Below are 19,124 nucleotides of genomic sequence, written 5' to 3'. Positions count from 1 at the left end.
AACAGAAAGGATGCTGGAAAAATTCAAGAGGAACAAAAGGACCGACTGCTGATTGACAAACTAATCCTAAAGAATTCAAAGAAAAGACGAACCAACCTGTTCGTGGCTTGGATAGACTATAAGAAAGGATTTGATTCAGCTCCCCTGTCAGCTTCTGCTTTGCTGTTGCTTCAGCTGCCATTGAAACGGGGAGGGAGGGCATAGTATTTGGGTGGGGTTACTCATTGTGCTGGAGGAAGATTCTGGAGGTCTTTGGATGGACAGACTACGCATGCGTGGGTGTTTCCCGCCTGGGCTAACGGCACCGACATTCCATCTTCGTGATGCCTTTTGAAGTTATCTCACACCTGACATTTGAAGGACTTATGATTGGACTAGGCCTATGATGCCAGGGGGTGTGGAATGGGCTATTCTATATATCAACTGCTTTCGCGCCTAATTAATCAGACTTCGCTATGCAACCGCTCTTTAACCATTTTTCATTAGTAAGAGTACATTTGATTTCCCCACAAATGGAGTCTCGTGGTCTTCTTTCCTGATTATTAAATGGAGAGGTGCTGACATCCCCATAGCTGGATCAAGAAATGCCTGAAAATCTTCGGCGTCAGCAGCAACATACCAAAATTCATGGAAACTTCAACGAACCTCTGGAAAACGAAGCTTATCGCTAATGAAGAAGTACTGGGTGAAGTTGAAATTAAACGAGGCAATTTCCAGGGCGATTCCCTTTCACCCCTACTTTCTACGCTCTCAATGCTACCACTGACAATCGTTTTGAAGAAGATGAACGATGGATACGAACTTGCAAAGAAAGGACCGAAAATTTCGCACTTGGTGTACATGGGTGATTTGAAGTTGTTTGGTCAAACAAAAGCTGAACTGAATTTATTAATTGAAAGCACACAAGAATTTTGGTATGCAGTTTGGAATTGACAAATGTGTAACAATGGCAACCAAAGCAGGCAAGGTCATAGAAGATGATGGAATAGAACTATTGAATTTCTTCAATAGAATGAAGAAATGAGAAAGGCAGTAAAACCAGAAGAAGGCTACAAGTACTTGGGGATTTTAGAGGCCTCTGACTTAACGCATAATAAAGTCAAGGAATTAACTTCAGCCAAGTACATTCGACGAATTTGCAAGATATTAAAAGTCCAAATTGAATGGAGGAAACATCATAAAAGCCATAAATACCAGGGCTATACCTGTGATTCGATACCCTGCAGGAATAATTGACTGGACCCAAATGGAGTTGGACAATTTGGACAGAAAAACAAGGATGAGCAAGGAGAATGAGGAAGAGGTGGAAGAGGAGGAGGAAGAAGAGCCGAGGTTCATTTTATTTATATGCTGCCCTATTCCCAACGGGACTCAGGGCGGCGCACAAACCCAAGGAGGGGAAGGGAAACACAAAAACTACAACAAAAAGTACAGGGCATTTAAAACAACCAACAGCCACACGATTTGAGAGGGGAAGGGAACTCATCATCCCCAGGCCTGCCGCCACAGCCAGGTTTTAAGGGTTTTTCGGAAGGCCTGGAGAGAGGTGAGGGTCCGAATCTCTGCGGGGAGCTCGTTCCAAAGGGCCGGAGCCGCCACAGAGAAGGCCCTCCCTACTAGCCAGATGACATTGGCTAGTAGACGGAACCCGGAGGAGGCCTAATCTGTGTGATCTAATGGGTCTTTGGGAGGTAATTGGCAGAAGAAGAAGAAGAAGAAGAAGAAGAAGAAGAAGAGGTGGAGGAGAAAGAGGGAAGAGGGGGAGGAAGAAGAGGAGGAGTGAGAGGAGGAGGAGAAGGAGGAAGAGGAGGAAAAAGAGGAGAAAGATGAGAAGGAGGAAAGAGAATAGGAGGAAGAGGAGAGAAAGAGAAGGACAGAGAATAGGAGGAGGAAGAGAAGGAAGAGGAAGAGGAAGAAGAGGAGGGAGAAAGGAGGAAGACGAAGAGGAGGAAGATGAGGAGGACAGAGAATAGCAGGAGGAAGAGGAGAAGGAAGATGAGAAGGAGGACAGAATAGGAGGAGGAAGAAAAGGAAGAGAAGGAAGATGAGAAGAAGGACAGAGCAGAGGAGGAAGAAGGAGGAGGAGAAGGAGAAAAGGAGGAAGAGGCGATAGAGCAAGAGGAAGAGGAGGAGGAAGAAGAGGAGGACAAAGAAGAGGAGGAGGAGAAGGAAGAAAGGGGAAGAAGAGGAGGAGGAGGAGGAGGAGGAGGAGGGAGAAGAGAAGGAGGAAGAATGAAGGAGAAGGAGGAAGACGAGGAGCAAAGGAAGAACACGGCTGGGACTGCGTGCACGAGAGAGTCCTTCTCTTTAACGAGGCTGATTCAGCTGTTCAATCTAATTAGGCCAGAGGGGAGAATTATACCATTTAGTCATGGGTGGGAAGGTACTAATGAGGCATAATTAACGCTGCCAGAAAGTCAGGAAGAAATGTCTCCCCCCCCCAACCCCCAGCTCAGCCTTGGAGACACAGCAAAATCAGGTTAAAGCTGAGCTGCGGATCAGGGTAACGTGTGAATGGAGGCACGGATGGGTGTTTGCAGCCCCCAGAGGGGGTCTCTTTGGTGTCTCTGGATTGAAAGGCAGAGGGGTGTGTGTGTGTGTGTGAAAATACCCTCCCTAATGCCCGTCCATGGCTAGGATGCTCCCTGGATTCTTCCTGGTCTCTTCCATTTCTGATAGTTGGCAGGGCAACAGACCGGATCCTGTCCAGAGCGCAGGCTACATAATGGACAGCTGCAGATTTCAGCCACCATTTAATCCGGACTGACCGGATTTTCCTTCGGGCCTTTTTCTCCTTGTCAAACCTTCAGGCATTGGGGGAGGAGGGGGAAAAAACGGGCATCGCTAGGGAAAGCTTTGCGGTTTTAACAAGAAGCATTTCAGGCACTCGCCCTTAAAACGAAGGTCTTTCGGGGCGAAGGGCTTCCCAATTAACGGACATTTTCCGTTTCTGATTTCAGAAGGTGGCCGGGAACGCGAACAAATAAATGGGATTTTTGTCCACTGGGCATAAACTGAAATAATAAGTAGAATCCCATCTCATTCCCAAGCAGAAGAGGAGAGCTTTTTTCCTGGGAGGTCATCCAGTCTGACCCCGCCTCTGAGGATCGCCCACTGTCTTGTCTCATTCAGAACCAGCGCAGATCTGCTCCTAATGAGATGTTGCAGCTTAGTAGTAGAGGAGGAAGACAAGGAGTTAGTAGTAGAGGAGGAGGAGTAACTACTATAGTAGTAGCTACTGTATAGTGATTATGGGGAGTATAGTAGTTACTTCCCATGATCACTATACAGTAGCTACTAAGTGGCCGGTCATAAGTCAAAGGACTATCAGTGTAGTGAGAAGTCAACTCTCAAGATCACTACAGGGGTAGTCCCGACTTATGACAAATTGCTTAGTGACTGTTTGAAATGACAACAGGCCTCCAGCGGGCTGCTTACGATCTGGATTCGAATTCTGATGGCTGGCATGATTTTCGGCCGGTTTTCATCCTCCGGAGGCTTCCCTGAACCCTCCGGAGGGCAAAAAACGGTCCAACACGCAAATCGGAAGTTCGTTTCACCCTCCCCAGGCTCCTAGAAAGCCTCTGGAGCCCGGGGAGAGTGAAAACGGATCTACCAGACCAGTGGTGGGTTTCAAAAATTGTTCGAACCTACTCTGTGGGTGTGGCCTCCTTTGTGGGAGTGGCTTGCCGCCCATGTGACCGGATGGGAGTGGCTTGCCGCCCATGTGACGGGATATGAAGATGCCGACGACACTTGTCAGAACCACCTTAAATTACCTTACACACAGCACTGGCATGCATAAGAATAGGATGTAAACTTGTTTTTTAAAAGGCATCTTTGGTTTGCGTTAAAACAACTTCACATGCGCAATGTTCTGATTGCACCACAAACGCAGTAGTCATCCTTACCTTTCACAGAGGCACCGAGTTTTATAAATATGAGCATGATAGTGTAGAATAATCATATCCAAGGACCAGTGGTGGGTTTCAAAATTTTTTGGAACCTCTTCTGTAGGTGTGGCCTGCTTTCCGGGTCCACTGGTGGAACCTCTTCTAAGCGGTTCGGTAGATTTGACGAACCGGTTCTACCAAACAGGTGCGAATTGGTAGGAACCCATCTCTGTACCAGGCCCATTGGAAGTTGGGAAATGGGGCATTTTTGGCATCTGGAGGGCCTCCCCGGAAGGGGGGGGAGGCCGTTTTTCCCCTTCCCAGACTCCAAGAAAGTTGTGTGCGCATGGTCAGGCTGGGGACGGGGGCACGGTGCGGGGCAGGCATTAAATTATGGGGATAAGCACGCAAATGTGTGCAATAGCACATGCGTGGTTTTGGCACCTGAGGCGAAAAAGGTTCGCCATCAATGGCCTATACCAGGAGTCAGCAAACTGCAGCTCCGGAGCCGCATGTGGCTCTTTCCTCCCTCTGCTGCAGCTCCGTCAGCGGTTGTCGCCACAATTTTGAGAGGAGCTTCTGGTGGGAGGGGTGGGGGAGAGAAGCACAGTGCACCAGGAGAAGACTCTATGGCAAGGGGAGGGTTTTTCCAGTTGTCTCCGCAATTGATAGGGCTTTCGGTTATGACAGGTAGAGGAAAAAGGACGCCGCGCTAGGAGGAGACTCTATGGTGGGGGAACTGAACTTCCGGTCGGCTTCAGAATTGAATAGGGTGCTTCCAGTTAGGACCTTTGTGTCTCCCGGTGTTTTTTTTTCTGTGGGAAACGGGTCCAAATGGCTCTTTTGAGTGTTTAAGTTTGCCGACCCCTGGTCTATACCATTTCAGACAAGTGTCCGTCCAACCTCTTCTTTAAAAACCTCCGGGGTTGTTTTTTAAAAAAAAAAACAAATAAAGAAATTCAAAGAAAAAATAAATAAACGGCGCCAAACAAACAGGAGAACAGGAAAATTTGCTTTATTCTAACAATTCAAAAGGTCCTTTTGGGGGGGAAGGGAGGGAAAGCTCGTAGCAAAAATTGCAAAGGCAACAGAAGGTGAAATTACACACCAAACAGCCCTCGGTTAGTGGTCACAGCTCAAGAACCCAAAAAACGACATAGTGCAAATACTTCTTATCCCTGTTACCCGCACTCGATTCGGGGAACAAAACAGAAGGACGCAGCGGCCTCCGATTCAGTGATTTCTTAACTACCTCGGCCATCCAAAACGACAAAGAGACAGCATATATATATATGTGGCCGGCATGACTCAACACCGAAGGCACACGGAACGTTGTTACCTTCCCACCAAAGGTGGTGCCTATTTTTCTACTTGCATTTATCACGTGCTTTCGAACTGCTAGGTTGGCAGAAGCTGGGACAAGTCACGGGAGCTCACTCCATTACGCGGCGCTGGGGATTCGAACCGCCGAACTGCCGAACTTTCTGATCGACAAGCTCAGTGTCTTAGCCACCGCATCCCTTTATATATATATAATATATATATATATATATATATATATAGATAGATAGATAGATAGATAGATAGATAGATAGATAGATAGATAGATAGATAGATAGATAGATAGATAGATAGATAGATATAGAGAGAGAGAGGGGGGGAGAGAGAGAGAGAGAGAGAGAGATGAATTTATACATGTTAAGAGAGACACATGAAGGATTTGGCGTGCTGTGGAGCAAAATCGGGATACCCGGTCGATCGTAAATTAAGAACGGAATAGAATCACGGAGTTTGGAAGGGACCTTGGAGGTCTTCTAGTCCAACCCCTTGCTTAAGCAGGAAAATCCCACACTATTTCAAATTTAAACAAATCTCTTCTTTAAAAAACCTCCGGTGTTTGGGGCATCCACAATTTCTGGTGGCAAGCTATTCCACTGTTTGATTGTCCTCACTTCTAGGAAGTTTCTCCTTAATTCCAGTTGTTTCTCTCCTCCACCCTTCAACGACCCTTTTAGATACCATACAGTACAATAGCAGAGTTGGAAGGGACCTTGGAGGTCTTCTAGTCCAACCCCCTGCCTAGGCAGGAAACCCTACATCGTTCCAGACAAATGGTTATCCAACATCTTCTTAAAGACTTCCAGTGTTGGGGCATTCACAACTTCTGGAGGCAAGTTCTGTTCCACTGATTAATTGTTCTGTCAGGAAATTCCTCCTCAGTTCTAAGTTGCTTCTCTCCTTGATTAGTTTCCACCCATTGGCTTCTTGTCCTGCCCTCAGGTGCTTTGGAGAATAGTTTGACTCCCTCTTCTTTGAGGCAACCCCTGAGATATTGGAAGACTGCTATCATGTCTCCCCTAGTCCTTCTTTCTATTAAACCAGGCATACCCAGTTCCTGCAACCGTTCTTCATATGTTTTAGTCTCCAGTCCCCTAATCCTCTTTGTTGCTCTTCTCTGCACTCTTTCTAGAGTCTCCACATCTTATTTTTACACCGTGGCGACCAAAACAATATTAATTTATTGGTCTCTCTCCTGATCCTTGAATGTCTATTTTTTTTTTCAGGACAATTGACTTCTTCCAAGTTGAATTTTACGAACACAAATCACAGAAGCCCCCTGAGAACTAGCACAGATAGTCCTCAACTTACAACAGTTCATTTAGCGATTGTTCGAACTCGCTGCGGCCCTTGAAAAAAAGGACTTATAACCGTTTTTTTCCCCACAGTTATAATCTTGGCCTGGTGACGTGATCCAAATTGAGAGGCTTGGCAACTGTCTCGTATTTATGACAGTCGTAGTATCCCAAGGTCCCGGGATTCCCTCGTGACAAGCGAAGTCGACGGAGGAGCAAGGTTCCGTGTCGCTAACTTGATCATTCCAGTGATTCACTTAACAACTGGGACAAGAAGAAAGGTCGTAAAAGAGAGCCAAACTCACTCGACCAATGTTTCACTTAACAACCGAAATTCTGGAATCCGGTGCGTTCGTCGGACGAGGGCCACCCATCACATCCCACGTTTCTCTCAAAAATTTCTACTTGGGAGAAACTACGGTACAATTTACAATTTTTTTTCCCTTTTTCGTCTCAAGCTTGTATTCTATTTGCATTCTGTGGGCTTTGTAAAAATAAGGATAAATAAAACAACTTGGCAGAAAACCAACACAGATTTTGTGGTAATCTTTTTCTTTTTTTCTCTCCTCCTCTCGCCTAAAATAGGATTAAAACCCAGACATTGCTTTATTATTACTTTTTTTTTTAAAAGAAAAAAATATCAGACAAGATTTAGAAGGATGGAGTGAATCCAGTCAGGGAGAATGAGATAGTTCGTTTTCTAAAAAGGCCTAACTCAGGGGTCAGCAAACTGCGGCTCCGGAGCCGCATGTGGCTCTTTCCTCCCTCTGTTGCGGCTCCGTCACCGGTCAGCGCCACAATTTTGAGAGAAGCTTCCGGCCGGGGTGGGGGGGAGAGAAGCCCAGTGCGCCAGGAGAAGACTCTATGGCAAGGGGAAGGTTTTCCAGTGGTCTCCACAATTGATAGGGCTTTCGGTTATGACAGGTAGAGGAAAAAGGACGCCGTGCTAGGAGGAGACTCTATGGTGGGGGAAGCTCCAGAATTGAACAGGGGCTTCCGGTTAGGACCTTGGTGGCTCCCGGCGATTTCTTTTCTGTGGGAAACGGGCCCAAATGGCTCTTTGAGCGTTTACGTTTGCCGACCCCTGGCCTAAACTGATTAATGTGGATTTTAGTGGAATTTACTCTCAACCAATGTTGGATACAGGTAGTCCTCGACTTACGACAGTTCATTTAGTGACTGCTCAGTAACGGAAAAAAGTGACTTTTTCTCTTCATTACTTACAGCCACGGTGGCATCCCCATGGTCACGTGATCACAATTCCGATGACTGACAACGGACTCATATTCACGATGGCCACCGTGTCCTGGTGTGTGTGTGTGTGTGTGTGTGAGTGTGTGTGTGTGTGTGTGTGTGTGTATCAGGAGATCCCTCTCTGCCACCTTCTGGTCTCCAAAGGCCATGTGGGAAGCTCAATTCGCTTAACGACCGGGTTACTCACAGCAACTGAAGTGATTCGCTTAACAACGGTGACAAGAAAAGTCGTCACCTGAGGAAAAGCGTAACCAATGCCTCCCTTAACGAGAGAAAATTGGGGGCTCTATTGAGGTCTTGACTTGACTTATAAGGACCAGCTGTAGCGATCAGACCTGGATTAATAGAATAGGAATAGGGAATAGAATAGAGAATAAAGAGAATTAGAATAGAATAGAATAGAATAGAATAATTAGAATAGAATAGAATAGGGAATAGAATAGGGAATAGAATAGAGAATTAGAATAGAATAGGGAATTAGAATAGAATAGAATAAGGAAAATAGAGAAGTAGAATAGAATAGAATAGGGAATAGAATGGAATAGACTAGGGAATAGAATGGAATAGACTAGGAATAGAATAGAGAATTGGAAAGAATAGAATAGAGAATAAAGAGAATTAGATAGAATAGGGAATAGAATGGAATAGAATAGGGAATAGAATAGAGAATTAGAATAGAATAGGGAATAGAATAGGGAATTAAGAATAGAATAGAATAGAATAGGGAAAATAGAGAAGTTAGAATAGAATAGAATAGAATGGAATAGACTAGGGAATAGAATGGAATAGACTAGGGAATAGAATAAAGAATTAGAAAGAATAGAATAGAGACTAAAGAGAATTAGAATAGAATAGAATAGAATAGGGAATAGAATGGAATAGAATAGAATAGGGAATAGAATAGAGAATTAGAATAGACTAGGGAATAAAATAGAGAATTAGAATAGCATAGGGAAAATAGAGAAGTAGAATAGAATAGACTAGGGAATAGAATGGAATAGACTAGGGAATATAATAGAGAATTAGAAAGAATAGAATAGAATAGAATAGGGAATAGAATAGAGAATTAGAATGGAATAGAATAGGGAATAAAATAGAGAATTAGAAAGAATAGAATAGGGAATAAAATAGAGAATTAGAATAGAATAGGGAATAGAATAGAGAATTAAATTAATTAGAATAGGAATAAGAATAGGAAATAGAATAGAATAGGAATTGGAATAGGAATTAGAATAGAATAGAATAGAGAATGTAATATAGAATAGAGAACGTAATATAGAATAGAATAGAACTGGAAGGGACCTTGGAGGTCTTCTAATCCATCCCCTGCTCAGGCAGGAAACCTTATACCATTTCAACCACGTGACTCACTGAACAACTATGGCAAGAGCGGTCGTAATACGGGGCCAAATTCACTTTAACGAATGTCTCGCTTCACAACACAGATTTTTGGGCTCGATTGTGGTCGTAAAGTCGAGGCCTACCTGTGTTTTTCCGCCACAGGCCACTTCATCCCTTCTTAAGTCGGAAGCCGGGTTTGTTTTGGAGAATTCTGGATTTGAAATCCAGAAAAAATAGGGGGAGGGGGAGAAATCGCCGTTGTCCACTTTATTGCTGTGAAATAAATCATAGCCTGATTTTAAGAACACTTTTAAGAATTTAAGAACAATTTCGTAATAGCAGAAGGCAAAAATGACCTTGATTTTTGATTTTAAGCGTTTCCTTTTCCCAATCTCCCCGCTGATGTTTATTTCAGAGTAGATGGGTGTATATTTTGCCTCCTATTTGTCCCTATAAAGCAGTTTTTTCTCATAAGGTTTACGATGGGTGGATTTCAACTCCCAGAATTCCCCAGCCAATTCTGGGAATTGAAATCCACCCATCTTTAAAGTTGAAAAGCCCTGCTTTAAAGGAAAATAGCCCGCAATTAATACCGCTAAATTTGTAACCCATCACCGCTCTTATAAGATTCTTATTATCTTTCATACAAAATCTGGCTTATTTACAGCGATTTGGACATCCCATGTGCAAAATTTCTTCTCTCTCTCTCTCTCTCTTTCTTGGCTGTGCTTTGAAAAAATAATTTACTTACAAAAGATTTATCAACAAAAGATTCCAAGTATATTCCATCTTTCTTTTTTTCTTTCTTTTTTTTTGTAAATAGCAATAGCAATAGCAGTTAGACTTATATACCGCTTCATAGGGCTTTCAGCCCTCTCTAAGCGGTTTACAGAGTTAGCATATTGCCCCCAACAGTCTGGGTCCTCATTTCACCCACCTCGGAAGGATGGAAGGCTGAGTCAACCTTGAGCCTGGTGAGATTTGAACCGCCGAACTGCAGATAACAATCAGCTGTTCCCTCCCATGGAACGTTAAAAAAAAAAAAGAACGATCAGCTAGCAAAAAAATTTGCACCGTAAAATGCGATTTGCAAAATAATAATAATAATCATAATAATAATTATAATTCCGATGGAATTATAATATATATATATATTTCCAGCTTTCCATAAATTCACAAAAATAAATCTTCGGTAGCGATACGGGATGGATGATTGGAAGGTCAAATTGCCACCAAGGAAAAAAAAATCAAATCAAATCAAATTACTGCTCTTAAGAGAAACTGCCTTCACGTCACTAAAAGTTGACTCTGGAGTGTATCTTGGCTTCCTTCATATTTTTTTTTTAAACCCTGTTTCCCTGAAAATAAGGCCTCCCCGGATAATAAGCCCAATCGGAATTTTGAGCGCATGCGCTAAAATGAGCCGCCCCCTGAAAAAATTGCAACAGAGCAGCAGCCGTGAGGTAACGGCGCTCGCCGCCTCCTGTGCCTCAAAAATAATAAGACCTCCCCGAAAATAAGGCCAAGGGCTTATTTCGGAGGGGAAGTGTCAAAAGAAAATAAGACTCTGTCTTATTTTGGGGGAAACATGATAGGCAGATAACTGGAGTGTTATCCAATAATAAAATATTTTATTATTTCTCTTCCTCCTCCTCATTTTCTAAGAAGGATCTTTAAAATGCCAAGCATGATAACTTTCCACAGCCGTTCCCACTTCAGGGTCAAAGACATCTAAAACCTCGCTCGAGAACTGTCGTGTTTGGGGACACAAACTGCAATTTCTGAGGAGAATAATCCCCTCTACAAATTTAAGATTGAAGGAGCCAAGGAAATGATCCGTCTGGCGAGCCGCAAAGAAATTTCTAGCAAGCCCTCGGTGGATCAGAAAAAGGGAACTGACACTGAAGGCCAAATGAAACCCATTCCCGATGATCAAAACCCCGACAAGAAAGAAGAAATAATTTTTTTTAAAAAAAATTGATTTTTCTCCAAGGTTTCTGCTCATTTCTGACACAGGATGGGGGGTAAACGTGGAAGAATTGGCGGGAAAGAAAAATAAGCTTGACCGCCCACTGTTCGCTGGTGAAAAATTTCCTCAAGGCCACATCCAGCCAAATTTCTCAAGTCAGAAGAGGTTCGTCGTCGGCGTTCCAGTTCGCGAAGTTGTCAAGTTGCGGATCGGTGAGAGGGACTAGAAGCACTTCGTCTTCATCGTTGGGAGATGGCGAGGTGTTCCGGTTGTCTCCAGATTCCGCGGAACAGGTGGGCGTGGAGGAGAAAAGCCGGACGCGGAGGCTGTGCATGACCCCCGTAAACCGTGGAGTAGGCCGCGGGATGTGAAGATCTGGCGTGGGTTCTGCAGGAGTCGGTGGGACCTTGACGGGAAGAGGCGCTGGTTGGTTTTCTGGAAGCTGGGATGAAGCATCTCCGTCCCCGCGAGACGGCTCAGCGAGGTCGACAGGAGTGGAAGATGAGTTAGGGGCGCCGGTAGAAGATGAAGCAGGGGAGGCCGGGTGACGGAGTAGCCCCAATCGGCGCATGCGCCTCGTCAGACGTCGTACAAAGCGGCTTTGATGGGGACGACGCCCTCTGCCAGCCCCCGGAGGGCTAGCTGGGTCTCGTCGCAAGATATGCAGGAGAGACCGCAAATTCCCCAGGACCGAATTCTGAAACGACAACCCAGAAGAAAATGAGATCTTCAGCTTCACAAATTCACAGCTTGGGAGGCTGAAGCTGAGAATTGTCCCTTGAACTACAGCTAGTCCTCATCTTATGGCAGCTCATTTGAAGTCACAACGCTGCTGAAAAAAGTGACTTACGACCATTTTCACAATTACCACGGTTGTGCTAGCTATCCCTGATCCCACACGATCAAAATTCAAGCATTTGGCCACTGGTTTATAGTTGTGACGGATCCTGGGACCATTTTGTGACCTTCTGACAAGCAAAGGGAAAAAACATTCACTTAACAACTGCATTACTAACTTAACACCTGCAGTGATTCACTTAACAACTGTAGCAAGGAAGGTCTAAAATGGGGCGAACCTCGCTCCACTACTGCCTCACTTAGCAAATTTGGGGGTCAATTGTGGTTGTAAGTCAAAGATTACACGCAACGATGGGATTCACTTACCTTCCCTACCGGTTCACAAATGTGGCGGAATGCACGCTTTCTCGCTTTGCTTGTACTCGCCGTGTCTGTGCAGGCGTAATGCTCACACATGACGTTGGGGTGGGTGGGAAGTGCCTCCCATAACCGCCACTACTAGTTCGCCCAAACTGGAGAGAACTAGCTGAATATCACCTCTGATTACACAGAGTCTTAGTTCTCCTCTGGGTCTCCGGATACGCTTCAAGGTGCTAGTCGTCACTTATAAAGCCCTTCATGGTATTGGACCTGGGTACTTGAGAGACCGCCTGCTGCCAATTACCTCCCATAGACCCGTTAGATCGCACAGGGTCGGCCTCCTCCGGGTTCCATCCACCAGCCAATGCCATCTGGCTACGACCCGGGGGAGGGCCTTCTCTGTTGCAGCTCCGGCCCTTTGGAATGAACTCCCCGCGGAGATTCGGACCCTCACCTCTCTCCTGGCCTTCCGAAAAGCCGTTAAAACCTGGCTGTGTCGGCAGGCCTGGGGTTGATGAGCTCCCTTCCCCTCTCAACAGGTGTGGTTGTTGGTTATTTTAAATGCCTGTCTTGTATTTGTATGTTCCCTTTCCCGTTTGAGTTGTTCGCCGCCCTGAGTCCCTGTAGGGAATAGGGCGGCATATAAATAAAATAAAACTTCACAAACTTCAAACTTCCTTGGTAGAAATGAGTGATTACAGTGGCTGGGGATCTCTTACAGTGAAAAGGCACATCTTTAGGAAGGGCCTACAGAGATCTTAACGGTTTTGGGGTCCTCATGAGATGGACGAAGAATGTCCTATTACTTCTTAGGAACACCAGCAGACAAGTAACATCACACACAAAAATCGGCCAAGTGACCCTCAAGAAGACTAACGCTTATTGGGAGTCATTAGTACACCCTCATGTTGTTATCATCACTCATTCTTGTCTTCCGTTGCTCTACAAAGCTCTTGAGATGTTGCTCCTCAACCTTCACAGATAGATAGATTATATAGATACAAATGAACAGAGTTGGAAGGGACCTTGTAGGCCATCTAGACCAACCCCAACTCTGTCCAAGCAGGAGGCCCTACACCATTTTTTTTTTGAAAAATGGCAATCCAATCTCTTCTTGAAAGCCTCCAGTGATGAAGCTCCCACAACTTCTGAAGGCAACTTCTGTTCCGTGGGTGGATTGTTCTCACTGTCAGGAAATTTCTTCTTATTTCCAGGTTGAATCTCTCCTTGGTCAGTTTCCATCCATTCTTCCTTCTCTGGCCTTCAGGTGCTTTGAGGAATAGCTTGACCCACCCTCCTCTCTGTGGCAGCCCCTCAAATATTGGAAGACTGTTCTGTCTTCTCCTGGTCCTTCTCTTCACTAAACTAGTTCCTGCACCCGTTCATCGTATGTTTTAGCCTCCAGGCACCTCATCATCCTGGTTGCTCTTCTCTGTACTTTTTCTAGAGTCTCAACATCTTTTTTTATAGTGTGGTGACCAAAACTGGATGCTGTACTCTAGGTGTGGCCTTACTAAGGCTTTGTAGAGTGGTATTCTATATTCATTTGGTCTTACACTTAATTAAAAAGACCACTTTAAAGATGCTTTGCTGATTGGTCCAATCAAGCAGAGGCATCGTAACCTTGGGTCTGGAATGCCCATAATCACATAATTTTTTTCCTCAGAATAATATGCAAGTAATCCTTGATTTACAAGAGTAATTCGGCCCAGAATTATGGTTGTACAATACAATACAATACAATACAATACAATACACTAGCAGAGTTGGAAGGGACCTTGGAGGTCTTCTAGTCCAACCCCCTGCCTAGGCAGGAAACCCTATACCGTTCCAGACAAATGGCTCTCCAACATCTTCTTAAAGACTTCCAGTGTTGGGGCATTCACAACTTCTGGAGGCAACTTCTGTTCCACTGATTAATTGTTCTCACTGTCAGGAAATTCCTCCTCAGTTCTAAGTTGCTTCTCTCCTTGATTAGTTTCCACCCATTGCTTCGTGTTCTACCCTCAGGTGCTCTGGAGAATAGCTTGATTCTCTCTTCTTTGTGGCAACCCCTGAGATATTGGAAGACTGCTATCATGTCTCCCCTGGTCCTTCTTTCTATTAAACTAGACATACCCAGTTCCTGCAACCGTTCTTCCTATGTTTTAGCCTCCAGTCCCCTAATCCTCTTTGTTGCTCTTCTCTGCACTCTTTCTAGAGTCTCCGCATTTTTTCTACATTGTGGCGACCAAAACTGAATGCATTATTTCAAGAGTGGCCTTACCAAGGCCTTATAAAGTGGTATTAACCCTTTAGAATTACGGTTGTAAGTTATGGTGGTCTTTAAATGGGTCCCTCATGTGATCAACTCAATTTCGTGACTTTTTTTTCCCCCTCTGCCTAATCCTCCACTTATTAAATAAATTCATTTGACCCAGTCAGTGGTTTTGCCAGAAACTGGAAGTAAATGCCAAAAACGTAGTAGCCGAGTGTCCAAAATATGTGACCACAGATGACAGGGTGGGTGGGATCGTCTTAAGTACCTTTGGCCGAGGTATGTGATCAGTCGTTAAGTGAGGACTACCTTTACATCTTGCTTCTCAGGCACAATTACATGGAAGGACTCCTCTCCAATGAAGGCATTAGAGCAGGGGTGTCAAACACGATTTCATTGAGGGCTGCATCAGCGTCGTGTTTGACCTCGGGGGGGGGGGGCGTGGCCAGCTTGACGTCACTCCTGTCGGGGGCGCCTAGGGTGGCGTGAGTGCTCCGCCAGAGAAAACAGTCTCCCGGTCACCGTTTTCTGCTGGTCCGGCCTCCTGCAACTCTCTCCCAGAGAAAACAGTCTCCCGATCACCGTTTTCTGCTGGGCCGGCCTCCTGCAACTCTCTGCCAGAGAAAACAGTCTCCCGATCACCGTTTTCTGCTGGGCCGGCCTCCTGCAACTCTCTGCCAGAGAAAACAGTCTCCCGATCACCGTTTTCTGCTGGGCCGGCCTCCTGAAACTCTCTGCCAGAGAAAACAGTCTCCCGATCACCGTTTTCTGCTCGGCCGGCCTCCTGCAACTCTCTGCCAGAGAAAACAGTCTCCTGATCACCGTTTTCTGCTCGGCCGGCCTCCTGAAACTCTCTGCCAGAGAAAACAGTCTCCTGATCACCGTTTTCTGCTCGGCCGGCCTCCTGCAACTCTCTGCCAGAGAAAACAGTCTCCTGATCACCGTTTTCTGCTCGGCCGGCCTCCTGCAACTCTCTGCCAGAGAAAACAGTCTCCCGATCACTGTTTTCTGCTGGGCCGGCCTCCTGCAACCCTCTGCCAGTGAAAATGGAGCTCCATTTTTGCTGGCAGACACACCACAGGCCGGTCCTTCACAATTTCCAGGATGACCATGTGGGCCTGATGTAAGCGCCCCATGGGCCAGTTCCAGCCTACGGGCCTTGCATTAGAGGGTTCTTCGACAACCGAAAGGAAATAAGGATAGGAAATTAAGGAAAGAGGAGGAGGAGGAGGAGGAGACCAATGGTCTTTTGAGCCTCCAAACGTGGCAACTATAAGACTTGTGGACTTCAACTCCCAGAATTCCCCAGCCAACATGGTGGGCTGAAGAATTCTGGGAGTCGAAGTCGACAAGTCAGTTTGGTCTTGAGGGAGGCACGCAAAGTGCCTTGGGGCTCACTCACCTGATTGGGATGCTCAACCGGGAACCCTTCTACTGGTGGAATAACCCCGCGAGCGATCAGCTGCCCGTAAGATGGCGGAGCCTGGCGCTGAACCAACTGGGCCTCCATCCGTGACATAGGTGCCAAGACTCTAAAGGAGGGAGAAACCAGAGAATGATCATCCTTGCCCTCTTCTTAGACACATAACCTGATTCCTACGACGCGCGCCCTCTTGTTTTCTTTAGCAAGACTTTATCAACTGGGCAACCTCCAGCTGCGTGGACTTCAACTCCCAGAATCCCATTGGCATCATGGCCAATGCTAAGGAATATGTTCACCTTCCTGGTGGACAACTGAGCTCAGGTGCGTTAGTCTCATTAAAAGAGTATTTTTTCCATTTCCTCTAGTTTCTTCCAGTAGGAGGAGAAATGTTGTGGCCCACCAGCGGACAGTGGAGCTGGTGGCGGACTCAGACAGTGAGGAAGTTGGGGAGGAACATAGGCCAGTCCTGGAGTCTGGGGAAGGCCCTGATGAGGGCTCTGCGTCGGAGGCAGAGAGGGGACTAGGGCCGTCCGACAGTTATCAGCTGCCTTCGGAGTCGGAAATCAGTGGGGCAGAAGAACAGCTGGAGCCTGTTTCCGATGTGCGCATGCAGAGTTGTCAGAAGGGAGCAGCTAAACAACAGGGGTTGACTTGGGAGTAAGGCCACAGGTGGGCGATGAATGGCCCCTCCCAGAGGAAATAAAAGAGGAGCGAAAGGGGAGTGGAGTTTGCAGGAGGCCAATGAAGTTTCCCCTTCATTGGTTTGTGACTCTCTGAGACTCCTTGCCAGGTTTTGCAGATAAGGTCGGTGACTGTAAATCTTCCCTTGAAAGGCTTTGCTGGATATGAATGAGCAGAATTCACAGGAAATTAATAAAAGGGTTTTTTGGTCAGCTTCATGCTCTTGGGAAGCCTAGGTTAGAAAAACACTTCCTGAGCCCTTCATTCTCACTGGTTTGGTACATTCAAATTTATAAATCTTGCGAGGACTTTTATGATTGTCTAGAGCTGTCTCAGCAACGTGAAAATGCATGGACTTCAACTCCCAGGATTCCTGAGGATGTCTATGATTGTCTAGAGCGGATTTAACAACATTACGATGCATGGACTTCAATTCCCAGGATTCCCTAGTAGGCTCGAGGAAGGAAGAATTCTGGGAATTGAAGTTATACCAAGTGCCAAGATTGGGTAACATGAAACACTGGCCTGGTTGGGGAGGGGGTGTCAGCCCTCATTCCCAGGACAAAAGTCCTTCCCCCATCAGTCCATTCAATACGGGCTCTTCGTCTCTATATTGACCCCTCTAGCGCTTCAACTCTATCCCTATCCACCTTTCCAGCCACTACACCTCCAAAGTCTCGCCCTCTTCCTTAATTTCCCCAACTGGCCCCTCACCCAAATTCATGGCTCCGGAGCGCGTACAAACGGCAGGTGCAACCGAGCGCGATGACTAGAAGGAGACCGCACACTAGACTGCCAATGACAGCCGCCGTCACCACCTTGCGGGGGAGGATGTAGGAACAGTCCGCCTCGTCTGAGGTATCGACACAATCCGCCTGTCCGTCGCACACCCAGCTCTCGTAGATACAGCGGCCGTCCCTGCACCGGAAGTTCCCGGGCTGGCAGGAGTAACAACGGCGTTCGTCAGCGGCATCCGCACAAAACGTTTGGTAATTGCAACGGTCGGCGGGACCGTAGCAGACGGCGCCTCCGATGCCTCGTCCTCCGCAGGGATACTGCCCGGGCGGGCAGCCGTGGCAACCATCCTCGTCGGCACCATTGGCACAATCCCAGTTCCCATCACAGCGCTCGGTGGCGCTGTAACATGTGGCACCCTCACCGCTGTCTCCTCCGCAGGGGAAATCCCATGGCACACAAAATCCCTGCACGTGGTACGTGGCGTTGAATCCCCGTCCTTCTGTTCCCGGCACCGCCTGGTAGACCACCCACGCCCGGCTAGATGGGGAGTCCACCGACACAATCTTGTTGTTGCTCGTGTAATCCAAGTTGCGCAGCAGGTGAGGGCGGAGTGGAGCGCCGGGCGCACCGTCGTACACCCGGAGGGAGTCCCCGATATCTAAGTTAAGGACCGTGAAGCGGAGGATGAGGGGACGGCTATCGTGAGTATCCAGGAGCCACTGGCAATGTGCAGCGCCCAGGTATGAGTCCGAGATGAAGGCCGGGGAATAAATCACCCCGTAAAAGTCGTCCAAGGTGCGGTTGCAGGACACAACAGGCTGTGTTTTAGGTTCTGAAGCAGAGAAAGATGAAAAATGCGAGACACAAAAATGACAACATTTTAAATTACGCGGCAGGAGATCCACGAAAGAACTTCCTTCTCTTCTACCTGTGTCTAGAATTTCTTTCTAGAGATACTACCAGCATCATGAATCTTAAGACAGCGGTACCTCGGGATAAGTAGTCCACAAGTTACAACCGCAATTGAGCCGAACAATTCTGAAACATTCGCTAAGGGTTTTGCCCCGTTTTCAGCACACAACTGTTACGTGAATCCCTGCAGTTGTTACGTCATACGGTTGTTACATGTCCTTATCGACATTACTTATCAGAAGGTCGCAAATAGGGACCACATGACTGCAGGACACGTCCTAAATGTGACTCAATTGCCAATCGGCTCAATTTTGACCACAGGGATGCTGCGACAGTCAAGGGAATAAGTCTAATTTTTATTGTCATTGTACTTAAACACAACAAAATTGGTTGTATAACCGTCCTGAGTCCTGGGGTTATCACTTTGAATGGTCACCAAATGGATTTTTTTTTTCAAGTTGAGGACAACCCGTTACTCAGCTGCTTTGCAACTCGTCAAATTTGGTACTCGCCGCATTTTGATGTGACAATTTTGTCCCGGTGCTCATCATTTGTTCAGTATTCAATGCATAAACTAGAACGGTCAGCGTCGGCTGCCTTATGACTCACTACTTCAGGGGTGTCAAACTCACGATGACACGTTATTGTCACATGACGTCTCACAACTTTCCCCTTGGCTAAACTGGGGGTGGGCGTGGCCAGGAGCAGGACACATCCGACCCGTGACAACCAGTGGTGGGTTTCAAATTTTTTTAGAACCTCTTCTGTAGGTGTGGCCTGCTTTGGGGGAGTGGCTTGCCAGTCATGTGACCGGGTGGAAGTGGCTTGCCAGCCATGTGACTGGGTGGGCGTGGCCAACTTGTAA

General features: G+C 46.5%; 1 protein-coding gene across 1 annotated transcript in view; it reads right to left on the bottom strand.

The window, feature by feature from the left end:
- Window positions 1–9,369: 9,369 nt before the first annotated feature.
- LRP10 (LDL receptor related protein 10) overlaps window positions 9,370–19,124 on the bottom strand; it is a 27,729-nt gene continuing 17,974 nt past the window's right edge. The window contains exons 5-7 of the mRNA XM_014068308.2: window positions 17,324–18,179; window positions 15,908–16,037; window positions 9,370–11,787 (exon numbers count right to left, since the gene is read on the bottom strand). Of these exons, the coding sequence (XP_013923783.2) occupies window positions 11,242–11,787; window positions 15,908–16,037; window positions 17,324–18,179 (1,532 nt within the window). The 3' untranslated portion in view covers window positions 9,370–11,241. The remainder of the gene's footprint in view (window positions 11,788–15,907; window positions 16,038–17,323; window positions 18,180–19,124) is intronic.

Source organism: Thamnophis sirtalis, unplaced genomic scaffold, assembly GCF_051295495.1.
Source record: "Thamnophis sirtalis isolate CommonGarterSnake01/CBP01778 unplaced genomic scaffold, rThaSir2_p1.2 scaffold_4, whole genome shotgun sequence".
Classification (NCBI taxonomy): domain Eukaryota; kingdom Metazoa; phylum Chordata; class Lepidosauria; order Squamata; family Natricidae; genus Thamnophis; species Thamnophis sirtalis.
This window is presented reverse-complemented; position numbering and strand designations above follow the sequence as displayed.